General features: G+C 41.9%; 1 protein-coding gene across 1 annotated transcript; it reads left to right on the top strand.

Moving 5' to 3' along the window:
• Positions 1–6,823: 6,823 nt before the first annotated feature.
• On the top strand, positions 6,824–13,139 carry LOC132564715 (uncharacterized). The gene is made up of 8 exons (XM_060229347.1): positions 6,824–7,057; positions 7,164–7,232; positions 7,362–7,551; positions 7,664–7,722; positions 11,454–11,510; positions 11,911–11,947; positions 12,280–12,416; positions 12,930–13,139. The coding sequence occupies exons 1-8, from the start codon at positions 6,824–6,826 to the stop codon at positions 13,137–13,139; spliced, it is 993 nt and encodes a 330-aa protein (XP_060085330.1).
• The last annotated feature ends 1,850 nt before the right edge of the window (positions 13,140–14,989 follow it).

Below are 14,989 nucleotides of genomic sequence, written 5' to 3'. Positions count from 1 at the left end.
TCCTGGGTGGTCAGTCTTCTGGTCAGAGCTGGTCTCTCTTCTCTGGTGACAGGTACCTCAGGATCTTCAACTTTAAATACCTGGCCCTTATTCTTTGGAACATTTCCAGGCTTGAAATAATTGTTCCTTCTCTTTCTGTCTCCCTTCATATTGGTAATGGTCAGTAATGGTCAGTAGTGGTCAGCAGTGTGGTCAGCAGTGGTCAGTCAGAAGTAGTCAGATGTATTAAGAATACAAAAATCAGACTGAAGCTGACCATTTGATTGGTCATTGTGATATACACATCATTGCCTGTTTGATAATATAACATCAAAGGTGTTTCAGAGACAGGGAGAGCCCCAAAAGTAAACATAAAGGCCCAAAGAGAATTGCCTTTGGCATGGGTATTAATACATGTGGCTGTTAGTTAGTCCAGTGGGTGTCATTCACTGTGATTGTTTACTGCAAACTGTTATCTATTGATTATTTCATGTCCAAATCAAAGCTGAAAAATGCTTTAAAGCAGATTAAATGTTCAGTTAATATTAAAATTTGGTAATTTAAAAAAAAAAATTAAAATTCTACGAAAAAAAATGAAGTTGTAATTTGAAATTGAAAAACTTTTTTGTATAGGTATATGTAGGAATTATTCAAATTTATATACCAATTTACAGAACTGAAATATCTTAATAATTGCAAAATCTGTTTCATTTTTCCTGACGCTTGGTGTCTGTGATATGTACAGAAAAGTGTATGTAAAGCTGAGTTAAAATCTCAGTCTGAGAGGGGTTTTTCAATTCTTCATAACTCCTGTTTTATTTGACCTGTGATTCTGTTTACGAAATGTTTGAAATAGCTCACAGTTGATGAAAATATTTTTTTTTAAATTGAAAAAAAAAAATTAATTGTCCTTTAATGACATGCCTAAAAATCCATGTTTTTATTTCTCATACCCACATTTTTTGACTGATTCTCATACAAATTGGCATGGTTGTTCTATATTTCATGACTGATTAGGTAGTGAAATAATTTTTAATTATCACTTCGATTATAATTAAAATTTTAAAAATTAAATTTTTAAAAATGTTTTAAACTTTATTTTCTGGAGTGATCAGGGCATCTATAAATAACATCAAATTAGCATATTTGTGTTCCTGTGTATTCCTACGCCAGATTTTTAAAAGTTAAGATGGAGGATTTTTTTCAAATTATACAAGTACAAGATCTTAGAAAATTCTGTGGTTAGCCCAGATAATGGCTTGTGTAGGATTTGGATTGGACCTGTAACAAGGACAGGGAAATATGGAATTCTGTCATTTAAGGACCCCAGTGATTTAAAATGGAAAAAGAAACATGCACACAGACTTGCTTTTATTTGTTTTTCTGAAAATTTAGAATTGTCAAGTGATCTGGACTGTTCCCATCTCTGTCATAATAGTTTATGTGTAAATGTAGAGCACATAAGTTCAGAACCTCATTTTATAAATAATAACAGGCAGTACTGTTTAAATTCAAATGTGTGTTATGGTCATTTAGGGTTCAGTGACTGCATGTTGAATTTGAAAATGTAATTAAGTTTTTATTGATTTGAGGGTATTAGCTATTGTACACTGATGTATACAACATTGTCCGACTACCACCACGTGGAGGTTCCCTCATTAGGTAGTCATATATTTTGTTGTTGTTGTTGCTGTTGTTGTTACATTATTTTGTGTTTTTTTTTTCTGATTGTTGACATGTCTCTAATAAATTTGTTGTCACCTCTTCTTCTCAATACAGGTGGTCCTGAGGTCGGTTGTCTCCCCTACATGGATGGATGTTGGGATCTAGCTGACCTCTCCTGTAGTCAGACTTCCGAGCGGACCTGGACCTTTTCGCATGCTGCTTGTGCTGTTCTGCTAACAACAACATACTTCTTTTCTTGACAGCAGGTTTGTATTGGTGGTGGCGTTGATATATTTCCTCTGAGCTGAGTTGATCAAGTTTATGTTTGACCTCCCTACTCAGAGTACCACCAAAGTGTTCCACCTTCTTTTGAATGGCTTTCCCTGCAGTGTTGTTTAGGGTCAGAATGGCATTGTCTAACCTCCCCTCAGCATTTCTTCCAAAATTCTGATGTTTTGGTAAAGACACATTCAGGCTTCTGTGACAACCCTCATTTTTCTGTGTGGATGTGCTGAGTCTCATAGATCGAATAACATCAGTGCTGAGTTTCATTTTCAGAAGCTCCAACACCAACATCTCATCCTCCGATGTCATTTGAAGTTGATGGATCTGGTTTGAACTCAGGAACATTGATCGCACCCACCAGTTGTCGCTGTCACCACCAGAGCACAGCACGGAATGCTGCTTGCACTTGGAGCAGTCACCTGTGTAGCAGGATACAGTTGCATCTAACACTGCAGGTAAACGAGTCGTGATAGTCTCAATGTCTCTGGAGTGAATTTTCATCAATTCCTTGAAAATCAGACTGCTCCGGGCTTTCAAGTCTTGAGAAAATACCTTCTGAGCATGAGACCTCATCAGTCTGGTATGACCAGGAAACATTGACTCGCTCCACTTAGCACTGTTACATTTCCGGAACTGTGCTCTGCCAAGGTGGGTTGGGTCAGCCAGTCTCTCCACTTTCCACATGGGATGTAAGGCTCTCATGGCTTCCTCCAGGCCTTGGGCTCCAGTTCCAACGCCATCTGTGGTTGCATATTTTATTAGCACGCCTTGTGTAGCCAGTTGATCCCCAATGTCCTTTCCCATGGCATACTCGGACAAGCTGTCGTGTCGGTCAGTGTTGGCTGTGCAGTCAGGATGACCACCAGGACAGGTGACATCATATCCTTTCCCTCTCAGCCAAGCTCCTGTCCAGCAAAGTTTGTTGTGGAGGGCACGTCCAAGTATCCACTTCTTAGGGGTAGATGTCTCGATACCCAGACTTAACCCCTGTGAGGCATTCATCCCTGGCTTCTTAGCACTTCCAAATGATGTGCTGTTGTACCGCCCATCCACAGCTAGTCCGATGGTGCTCGGGGAATCATCTCCTCTCAGGGTGTTGGCCTCCACCACCAGTCTGGTCTTCTCGGACATGTCCTTTTTGTTGAGGGCAGTAATGTCCTTGGACACTTGATTTGCCTGTCGCTGCATTCCACTCTTGGCTCCTGCAGGTATATTCAGGTGTCCGAGAAGTAACCTGGCTCCTTTGGTGCTGACAGCCTGGCCACACAAAGCTGAAGGCAGGTACTTGTTGACAAGGGCTGGCTTTGGTCCGGGCTTATCCGTGTCTGCCTCTCTATATAGTTTGTACAGTGGAGATCTGTACTGGCATTTATTACATCGGACAGCACAACTCCATCCCAGAGCCCTTTTCCGCTCGGTGTCCAGTTCAAACTCCGGTACCATGCATGATGTAGTGTTTGGTTGTCCGGCGTGAAGTCTGATGATGTCGTTCCACATTTTCACCATCAACACTATGTCGATGATCCGGTTTCCTTCTATTACAGGCTCAGAGTTGGATTCTTCAGCTGTAACAGTTGCTGGCCGTAGTATCCGTGTTGGACATGGTCTGTCTCCAGTATCTGTTGTTACCAGGGAAAGGCCGTCAGGACTGGGCTTGGTGATCAGCTGAAATTCCTGGGTGGTCAGTCTTCTGGTCAGAGCTGGTCTCTCTTCTCTGGTGACAGGTACCTCAGGATCTTCAACTTTAAATACCTGGCCCTTATTCTTTGGAACATTTCCAGGCTTGAAATAATTGTTCCTTCTCTTTCTGTCTCCCTTCATATTGGTAATGGTCAGTAATGGTCAGTAGTGGTCAGCAGTGTGGTCAGCAGTGGTCAGTCAGAAGTAGTCAGATGTATTAAGAATACAAAAATCAAACTGAAGCTGACCATTTGATTGGTCATTGTGATATACACATCATTGCCTGTTTGATAATATAACATCAAAGGTGTTTCAGAGACAGGGAGAGCCCCAAAAGTAAACATAAAGGCCCAAAGAGAACACCCCCCCCTCCCCTGCCTTTGGCATGGGTAGTCTTTGTATGTATACATGTGGCTGTTAGTTAGTCCAGTGGGTGTCATTCACTGTGATTGTTTACTGCAAGTCTTCACTGTTATCTATTGATTATTTCATGTCCAAATCAAAGCTGAAAAATGCTTTAAAGCAGATTAAATGTTCAGTTAATATTAAAATTTGGTAATTTAAAAAAAAAAATTAAAATTCTACGAAAAAAAATGAAGTTGTAATTTGAAATTGAAAAACTTTTTTGTATAGGTATATGTAGGAATTATTCAAGTTTATATACCAATTTACAGAACTGAAATATCTTAATAATTGCAAAATCTGTTTCATTTTTCCTGACGCTTGGTGTCTGTGATATGTACAGCAAAGTGTATGTAAAGCTGAGTTAAAATCTCAGTCTGAGAGGGGTTTTTCAATTCTTCATAACTCCTGTTTTATTTGACCTACGCTGATTCTGTTTACGCCGAAATGTTTGAAATAGCTCACAGTTGATGAAAATATTTCTTTTAAAATTTAAAAAAAAAGTGTCCTATAATAATAGGACTAAGACCACAATTAAATACTTCCGGGTTCAGTACCCACGAATGAAATCCCTAAAAAATGTATGTATATTTGGGAAAAAAATAATATGCCTCTTTGAGTTGGATGTTTGCGTATAAATTTGCTGTAGATGTGTTATAGAGATGATAATCTAGCTGTCAGTGTGTAAATCATTCATATTGAACATGTATTTTGTGCTGCAGTATCCGGTGTAAAAAGTCCTGTTTTCACCTTTACCCCTGACCCGGATGTATATAATTGACGTTGGTGACACACATGGAGGTATATCTCCAGAAAATGCCCAACATGATGGGTTGAAACTTTTACATTTTGCTTCTCAGATGTTGATCTTGGCCAGGTGAAATGGAAATTTGCAGATGAAACTTTGGGACTTTTATGAATTTTAATGTTACAATGAAACATATAGTGAAATTAATTATGGTCTTAGTCCAGTTATCTTACAGGAAGTTAAGTACAGGAAGTTAAGTTATCGCCCTTTTCAGGTAGCAGTAAACAGTTAATTTGCATTTTTCCTGAAATTATTTGTCATGTATGAGATATACAGGTATAGCAGATTGGTTATGAAAAATACATCATTACATGTATATAATGATATAATGAAACTATATAACAATTACATCAACAGTAGAGAGATGAAATTTGTGTAAAAATAATTTCCTCTGATTTCTGACATTTAATTGTCATGGTTACCTACTGAAAAAATGCTAAAAATACAAAAATACTGCTAATTTCAACCCAACACTACAACTTTCTAGGAGAAATTTAATTCTAAACACCTATCTCACAATCAACAACACTGTCATGGTAACAAAGTACTTACATTTCAGCAAATTCCAACTCGGAAATTCTTCATAACATGACCACATGTGAACACTATGAAAATTTCACTTCCTGTAAAGCTAGTTTTTGGTGCGTAGACACAGATTCGAGACTGCCCAAATAGTAATCTCCAACACAAAGCTAAAATATTATCCTGAAAAAAATGAAACCCCACATTGTCCACTTTAACATGACAGGACCAATTTTAGCAAGGATTTTTTTTTTTTCATTTTTAATTAAAACCTTCATAATGGGGTAATCTAATGAGCACAAAAATCACCCATGGCCACACCGAGAAACTGTGTACTGCTACCTCAATATTATTGAAAAAGTTCTTGGCGGCACTTTACAAGCGAACGGTGGTATTCGAGGAAAAGATGGTAAGTTCTGCTCCGATCTTTCTGAAATTTAGCAAAAATGTTCATGAACGATAAAGGATTCTATCGGTATATTAAATTTTCAGATCTTAAAAGAATATTTTGAAACATTAATGGTTTACTTATGCCATATTGCAAATCCAATGTTAAGTATTATGACTGAATGCCAATATCATATTGATGTGATTTCAAATATAAATGTCGTATCTAAATAAAATATTTCCTGATCACCTTACCCCACCATAATACCGGTCCCTGTAAAGAAGTGACATTTTGCTATAGGTAAACGGTCCCAGGTTACCTATAGCAACATGTCGCTATAGGAAACCAGTCCCTGTAATGAAGGGACATGTTGCTATAGGTAACCGGTCCCTGTAATGAAAGGACATGTTGCTATAGGTAACCAGGCCCTGTAATGAAGGGACATGTTGCTATTGGTTACCGGTCCCTGTAATGAAGCTTCATTTCGCTATAGGTAACCAGTCCCTGTAATGAAGGGACATGTTGCTATAGGTAACCGGTCCCTGTAATGAAGTGACATGTTGTTGTAGGTAACCACTCCCTTTAATGAAGTGACATATTGCTATAGGTAACCGGTCCCTGTAATGAAGCATCATGTCACTATAGTTAATCGGTCCCTGTAACGAACAGACATGTTGCTATAGGTAACCAGTTCCTGTAATATAGCGACATGTCACTGTGAGTAACTGGTCCCTTTAATGAATCCACAGTTCTGGTTTTATTTTGTGTATTTTAGTGCTAGTGTCCTGGACGGTAAAAAAAGTGACATTTCAACACCAAATTTTCTAATTAGTATGTTGTTTCCATTTGTATATAAGAAGGAGTACAAGGTCAATACGTCAAAGTTCAGACGAAGAGGGAGAAGAGGTGGAGGAAGAAGGTAAGTTTTGTTTCTTCATTTCAGTTATATTTTAAATTCTTCATTTCAGTTATATTTTATTTCACAATATCATGTAATCATCAGAAACAATCTTAAATAGCATATGTTGACATACAATAATTTCAATTTGCAGAAAGAAGCGGAGAGACAGAGGAAGGAGCAGGTGATTAGGGAGATGGCCAGGAGGGAGATGGCAAGGAGGAGGGAAGAGGAGGGTAGGAGGAGGGAAGAGGAGACAAAGCGGAGGGAAGAAGATAGAAGGCGAGAAATACAATTGGAGAGAGCAGAGAGGGAGACTGAAAAAATAATAAAGGAAGAGGAGGGGAAGAAGCAGAGGAAGGAGGAGAGGGAGAGGAAGAGGGAGGAGAAGAGGACGCTAAAGAAGTTGTCTAGATTTTTAAGTTGTTGTGTCACACACAAACACACCTATTCCCATCCCGAAATCTCTTCCTACATCAAGTGTTGAGGTCAACCAAAATCCAATTCTAAAATAACCATGTTTTTTTTCACTTCAGTTGCAAAAAGAAATAATTGGAGAAATCATTGAGGAACAGGCAGAGACAACTGTTAATGAGGAAGAAGGCGTAAGTATGAAAACAAAAAATGTACCATCAGACTTAATCGAATACATACGTATGGCAATTCCCTGTGCCAATTTTAGTTATTTATTAAGGATTTATTTAAAAAAGCTAAAGCTAATTCTCTTTTAATAGAAGGTTAGCATAGCAAAAGAAAAGAGGAGGAGGAGACAGGCAAAGAAGGAAATGAAGAGAAAAGAAAAGGAAGAAGAAGACATAAAGGAGAAGGAGAGAGAAAAGAAAAGAGAGAAAGAAAGGATGAGAAAGGAAAGAGGAAAAGAAGGCAGAAGAGGAGAAAAGAAAGGAGAGGAAAGAGAGAAAGAAGGTGAGGATAGATAGTTTTCAAGTGACTGATATAGATATAGAGGTCAAACAAAATGAAAGCTGTAAATGTGGCCCGTATGAACATGCTTATTAACAATGGCTGATTTATACAGATTATGTTTTTCGCTTTTGGGCGAAACTGGAGGCTAAGAGAAAAGAGAGGAAAGTGGAGGTGAGAAAAAATGACGAGTTGGGGTATGTTACAGGTAACAAGCCGCTTAGGAGTTCAAAGAAAAAAATCTCTATAGACATCAAATACATTACAATGATTACTCATTCAGACATTTTGTATCAACTCTCACGACAAACATTGCTTGTAATAACTGCATAATTTTGGTTTTCATTTCAGTAATAATTACCATAACTTTAGTATGCAAGTACAGTACCTACACCCATCTTTGTATCCAACAACAAAAGATTCAAAAGAAAAACAATCCCGCCCTCCCTACGATCCATGAGCCATCACGGCAAGAACGCAGAGTGATCTCCCTTCCTCTTACCTTTATGGCTGCCGACGAGTGCGGAGGTGTCTGAGCTAAGTGCTTTTCTTACTCCTTCTCTTCGTACTGCCATTGTCGTTTGAGTATATTGTTACTCTATTAGTAGTCTATAAACCCATCTCCCATTGTCATTTGTTTATTTTGACCGTATTTCCGGCCGTTTTTTCCTCCACGTATTCGAGTGCGTGACTACTTGTCTCGTTGCTCGGAATTGCGTGAAGTTGGAATTTGTTTTCTTGCTGCTTTGTCGGCCGTGTTGTACGACCGTTTTATTTATGCAGTGCAATCTTGCTGCGTACGGTAGGCTTTGTGCTCTCGTTCGTAGTTTTTTGATTGTTCGAGAACTTCGTTTCTGGCCGTGTTTTTCCTCCGCGTGTTCGAGTGCGTGACTACTTGTCTCATCACTCGGATTTTTGTGAAGTTGAAATTGTTTTCTTGCAGCTTTGTCGGCCGTTTTGTACGACCGTTTTCTTTTTTTTTGCAGTACAATCTTGCTGCGTACGGTAGGTTTTATGATCTCGTTCGTAGTTTTTTGATTGTTAGAAAACTTTTTATCCTTGTTTTCATTGTTACAATTTTTTATTGTTTCTATGCTGGATAATAGTGCCGGGTTTACGTCGGGGGTCAGCGCATGGATGTTCCTATTTCTATAGATATTGGGAACCCCATGATACCTGTCCCGTTTGCCGACATTGCAGCCAGACCTCGCTATGTGAACTTTGTTTGCACATGGAGTCTGCTGCTTAGGCTCCCATGCCTTTCCAGCTAACTTTCCGCCAGAAGAGGGATTCGTCCTCTTCTTCCGGTAAGGGAAGTAAGCTTTTTAAGACCTCCCATCCTCAAGTTCTGAACCAGAGCGTTCCTGCTGGGGGTGCTCTCGTTCCACCGAGCTCCGCCCTTCAGCAGGGGGTGGCTCCCACTGTCCAGGTGCGTCCTGGAGTGGGGGGGGGCAGCCCGACCCTGACTCGGCACAGTCAAGGGTCGAATTGGCCGGTAGCTCTCGATAGCCGGCGGTGTTACCGTCGGAAAGGGACTTCCGGTCTAGATCTCTGATTCCTTCAGGGACCTCGGCGCGCCAGGTGGCGTCGTTGGTGGGGGCGGCTTTGACTCCGGAACTGTGCCTTCGGGTATAGGGTCAGGGGCCACAGACTTTTTGTCAGGATTGTCTGTGGCTACAGGGATTAGTGACACTTGAGTTCACTAATCCTGGTGTCAGTGCGGGGTCTGTTTTCCCACCCTCACAGGCTTCTGGCTCTGGGACTTCCGTCCCAATCCAGATTTCCCAGTGCAGGGTTTCCCAGGGGGTTTTCCTCCAAGGGTTTGGGGCTTCAGGCCAGGAGTCCGGTTTCCGGTCTCCCTTTCCCCCGGGCTCAGGGAGTAGGGGTGCCTGCGGGCACTTATTCCTGGGTCGCCCATGCCAACCTGCGGATGGTTTTGGGTACCAACAGTTACTCAGCAGTTACGGCTTAGCCTGTACATGTCTGGGTTTCCACCTGGTGGGAGTGGCGGTTCATCCTGGTCCTTTGGACAGGTTGTCCAGCCCCAGACTCAGGCAGGCCATCTTGGCCAGTTCTGGGGTCACTCCCGGCCCGCTGGACCATTCCCATTCCCTCAGGGGTTTGGGTTTTTACCCAATGGGTCTTCACTCGTGGAACCCATAGGGGTTGGTCTCTCCTCTAGGAGATGTTATAGCAGTGCGGAATCCCCCCAATGTTCTGCTACTTCGGGGGCCTTGTTGGTCGGTCCTATAAAGGTTTGCCAGACCTTAAGGACATCCGCCTCCAGCGTGGACCCGTCGGTCTCCTGTTCCCAGGGGTCGGCTTCGGGTCTCCGACCCAAGCCTACAGCTACAGCTGTTGGTCGCGCTGCGTCCAAATGCCATAAAGAGGAGTTCCCCTCTGCGGAGATGGCTCCTCTGGCGGCCCCTGTTCCTCCCAAGGGGACTTCGGTCTCTATTGAGGAGGAGATGGACATCCAGGGTGCGGGCTCGGCAGAGGAAGACGATGTCATTCATCTTTCTCCTGGGCCAAGAGGGTTCACAAGGGGAAGATGACCCTGAGACTGCTGAAGCCGAGGCTCAGCATGTGCTTTCTGGGATGCGGGTCCTCCGGGCCAACATCTCCCGGATTCTCAGGGCGGAGGTTTGCCCACTGCCTCAGCATCGTCGGCGCCTGAATCCACCATCCTTCTGGGTTCCCTGGTGGCTCCTCGGGCTTCCGTTCGCTCAGATCGGTCTCTGCCAGAAGGCATTATCATGTCTTCGGTTCTGGCCACGGCCCGGGCTCCGGTTTTAGAGAAGGACTCCTTCTCTACCCGTGCTCCCGGGTTTGTCGGTCTGCAGCTCAGTGTTGGTGAATTGTCGGAGGCTTCAGCTTCCGACTATGCCACACATGATGGGCAGCTGGCCTCTCAACCAGCACAGCCCGTCTGTTTTGCCCATTAAACAGGGGCAACGAGATATCTCCTCCCAGTCGGTTTCCAGGTGGGTTTGCCAGGTGATTTAGTATGCTTACGAGCATTTTGATGATCTGGCTCGGGCGAGAGCGAAAGCGCGGTCTCACGAGGTCAGGGCCCTTGCTTCATCCTGGGCCCTTCTCTCAATGAGTCCTCCTTTCAGGAGGTCATGTCTGCAGTATTCTGGCAGGGCAGGGATACCTTAACAGATTTTTATCTGTGATCCCTAGCTTCCCACTCAGAAGGCCTGTATTCATTGGGACCTTTGGTGGTGGCATAGTCAGTGGCTGGGCCTCCTCGTGAGCCCCGGGCCATGTCTTTCCGTACGGCGGCATGTGGGTACACCTGCTCTTTCACAGAGAGGTCCCTTCCTTCACTTTAGCACTCTGTTCTCCCTCCCTACTACTTTGGTTGTGCTGAAGGGGCTGCCTGGCTTCTAGTCACCACTACGGTAAGACGAATTCGCATACTAAAGTTATGGTAATTATTACTGAAATGAAATTGAGGTTTTTTAATGTAAAACCAATTTTCATGATGTAATACTTACCATAACTTTATGGAGTCCCACCCTATCCTCCCCTCTTCCTTATCTACCTGGCTGCCCCTCTGTGGGGTTTACGCCATAAAGGTTATTAGAGGAAGGGAGATCACTCTGCGTTCCTGCCGTGATGGCTCATGGATCGTAGGGAGGGCGGGATTGTTTTTCTTTTGAATCTTTTGTTGTTGGGATACAAAGATGGGTGTAGGTACTGTATTTGCATACTAAAGTTATGGTAAGTATGGTAACCTCAAATCAAAATCAATACAGAATCAGTTCAGAAAAAGAAGAGAGTTCAGGATGGCGAAGGATCCCCGGCTCCCTTTAGAAAGGTAATGCAAGTCGCTAATTTCCGAGCAGAGTTTTAAGGACTGAAACGAAATGTATTTTCATTCATTATAATCTTTACAGGAGGGAGAGGTGACAGTGGCAGAAGAGGTTGAGGAGGAGAAAGAGGAGAGATGGAAGGTAGTTATAACATTAATGAATTCCTATCCAAATGACAAATAATAGTATTTCATTTCAACTTCACTTTGACAAAAGCATTGCTCTTAATATATAAACAACATTGCTTTTAATATGTACACAATTTTGGTCGCAAAATTGGGATAATATTTTATCGACCTGAGAATATATGAAGTGTTCCAAGCCGCTAATCTGTTAGCAGAGATTTTAAGGATCAAAACGAAATGTATTTTCATTCATGATCTGTTAGCAGAGATTTTAAGGATCAAAACGAAATGTATTTTCATTCATGATCTGTTAGCAGAGATTTTAAGGATCAAAGCGAAATGTATTTTCATTCATGATCTGTTAGCAGAGATTTTAAGGATCAAAACGAAATGTATTTTCATGATAATCTTTACAGGAGCAGGAGGAGGAGGACTTTGAGGAGGATTTAGAAGGTTTGGTTGTAATTGAAAAAAAAAAACATCATTAAGATACTGTATGATATATTGGAGGAATTTTTTTATGCCAATATACCATATATGGTGTCAAAATAACTGACATTTTATGTACTTCAGGCTGATAAAATCATTTTCGTTTAAAAGTTTCATGTAGCAAGTATTTGTCATGTTAAATACCTTTGCCACTCAACCTGGTGTTATACAATGAGGTCCAGCGTGACTATGTTGACTCCACCTTTGTTCAATATCTAGATATCTCTTTATTGTGTGGCTTTGCCACTATCATACATTACCACAGTAACACACTGAACAATTATAAACGACAACAGATAGTGACGATGAATGGCGACCTTCAAAGGCAGAAAAAATAGTATACAGGGAGGAGCAGGATGAGGAGATGATGGAGGTAGAGGAGGAGGAGGTGGTGGAGGAGGAGGCACGGGCGCAAAACATAAATCGAAAGAATGTCAGTAAAATTCTGTTTGTGTTCCATTATATTCAAGTTGTTATTCTCCTGTTCCGATCTGTATAAACCTTGCTGTGGATCTAACTTTTTTTCTAATAATTAAGATGTTCGATTTAATGCCTTGGATCACATGTTGTTGGACAAGAAGCTTCACACATAATATTTTGAAAAAGAAAGCACTGTTTTTAGCCTTTCACTTTACAGATTTATTCAAAATACTCGTGCACGATAGAGGGATGCGGGCGGATAACATCAAGCCTACCACGGCACTTGAGACAAGTAAGTTCCACCTATTTTCGTATTCATATCACAGCACGTTTCCTACTGGGAATAAATGATACACAGTGACAGTGACTCATATACATCACAATGACCCGAGGTCTAGTCATAATAGAGTTACAAGTTTGGGCATATGTTTTTGTGAAACAGGCGTTTTATGTGTGTTTATTTTGAAAACTTGTCAGCATTAATTAACATGACGTTAACGTTTCTGATTACTTTTGTACATTGTAGTTCCACAAGATGATGAAGGTCCAGGCCAAGAACCACATTCAGTCCATCCGGACCCCACGTTTATATCCAGAACGGGTTTGTCCGGAGGCTGAATGTGGTGTGCAGACTGTGCGCCTGGACCTTAACCTCATCCGGAAACACAGCATGGTCCGGGGCTCACCTCAGTTCCTGTTGGCGATGTCCGCAGGCGGGTCCTCCGACAGGGCTTAGGTGAAGATGTCGACCCTTCAAAAGGCCCTACAGGATTACTTGTAAGTACAGATGGCACATTTTAATCATCAACATTATAAATTTAATTTGCAGGGAAACTGTTGCTTTCCCATTCTTCAAGTTTTCAGAGAAAACGTGATAAAATGAAGAAAACCATCAAACTTTGTCTAATCTGTTACAAAATTATTGATGAAATAATTACAAAATATTCATGACAGGGACAGATGTAAGGACCGGGCGAGTGGCCGGCGCATGACCGAAAAGACGCTGGCCAGCCATGTAACGGCAGTTAAGGCGTTCCTTCCCAGTGGTCTCAACAAGGAGACACTCAAGGGCCTGGAGACCACTGGGACGGAAGGAGGGCCGGTAGACCAGATGTTAACGAGGTAAGTTTCAATCAATACATGTGGCAGAAACATGACACTTACAGTAAGCTGACCAGGTTTTTTTTATTAAGCCCGAAACTGAACAATGTATGTGTGACAATAACGTATTGATTTTAACTTGGTTTTCTGTACTCAGTCAGGTTTAAATACCCTGTACTTTTTTTTTACTTTCCAGACTGAAACCAGATACAGTTAAAGTCTACCTGGCCTCCCTGTGGATTTTCGTAGAGTTCCTGTCTGGGTCCTTCAAGTGGCAGGCCCATTTGAAGGTCCAGGCAGAGTACCTACAAACTCTGCGGAATTCCCTGCGCCTTATCGCCGGGTCCTTGGATGAGGAGGTCCAGAAGGCAGCGGTGCAGAGGTAAGGTTAATAATTGTGATATCAAGGAATTGAATAAGTTCCCTTTTATTCTCGAGAGAATATGGAAAGAATGTCACAGGTTTGTTTCATACAAGAAATGTTCAGCCCTAAAATCTGAATCAATATTTTGATCGGACATTATCTGTGAGCTTGTTTCACGAGCCAAAAATAAACTGATTCTGTAGGAAAGTGTAAAATTTTATTTATTGATGCACTTTTTGATTTGACCTTTTTCATTTGGAAGTAGAAGAGGAAAAACTGCATTTTTGTCAGTACGAAACTTAACATTCTTTTCTTTGTTCACAGAGGCCGTGAGGGAAAGGGCGGGCCTGGACCTCACGCCGGACATGTTCGGGTCCTACCTCACAGATGCCCGTCCGAAGAGTGTGCATGCATTTTTGTCTAAGGATGCACCTCTCAGCCGGTCGGACAGCTGTGAGGCGAGGGACGGGCTGCTGGTTCAGCTCTCCATCACCAACGGGAAGCGGTCTGGAGATTTGGCCAACCTGGAGCGCAGGGAGCTCCAGCGTGTCCAGACTGCCGGTCCAGAACCGACCGAGCTGATGGTATGGGAAACCACTGTTTTACGATGTAATAAAACCACGACATAATTTTTCTTTACTACACATGTGTATTAATTGAACAACAACAATCAAATGACGTCACGTGAGCAATGGATTGCCATAGTGGGAAGAACATCTGGTTCAACTATTTTTATCTCAGCCGATATATTGTTTACTCTATTTAGGAATGCATTATGGAATTTATTAAATTAATTCAATAATTTATGTCATATGACATTGACACGAGTGTAATATATCAATTTACTAGTTAAAGATAGTTTTTAAAGAAAAGAAAGTTGCAGAATGTGATATCAATTTTTTTCTTTATACTAAGCTACTTTTCTGTTCACAGATTTACGACCACAAGGAAGCTCGGTCGGGGAAGGAATGCCTGTTACTGGTGATACCGTCCCTTCTTCAGGACCTCAGAGCATACGTGGCCAAGGGGAGCAATGCCGTCGCGTCGGAGCTGGTCTTCACTACCGACAAAGGAAAGAAGCTCTCCGGCACGGTGAGTGTTGTTTACAAGTTATATTTCAG

This window comes from Ylistrum balloti, unplaced genomic scaffold (genome assembly GCF_031769215.1).
Source record: "Ylistrum balloti isolate Yb309-2 unplaced genomic scaffold, AGI_CSIRO_Ybal_v1 Utg372644, whole genome shotgun sequence".
NCBI classification, from domain to species: domain Eukaryota; kingdom Metazoa; phylum Mollusca; class Bivalvia; order Pectinida; family Pectinidae; genus Ylistrum; species Ylistrum balloti.
Note: the sequence above shows the minus strand (reverse complement) of the source record. Positions and strands in the feature narration are given on the sequence as shown.

Excerpts from the sequence above, each read along its gene's own strand:
- LOC132564715 (XM_060229347.1), top strand. The coding sequence starts at position 6,824 with ATGGCCAGGAGGGAGATGGCAAGGAGGAGGGAAGAGGAGGGTAGGAGG. Across the intron at positions 7,058-7,163 it reads CTAGATTTTTAAGTTGTTGT|TTGCAAAAAGAAATAATTGG; the intron begins GTCACACACAAA and ends TTTTCACTTCAG. Across the intron at positions 11,511-11,910 it reads AGAAAGAGGAGAGATGGAAG|GAGCAGGAGGAGGAGGACTT; the intron begins GTAGTTATAACA and ends TAATCTTTACAG.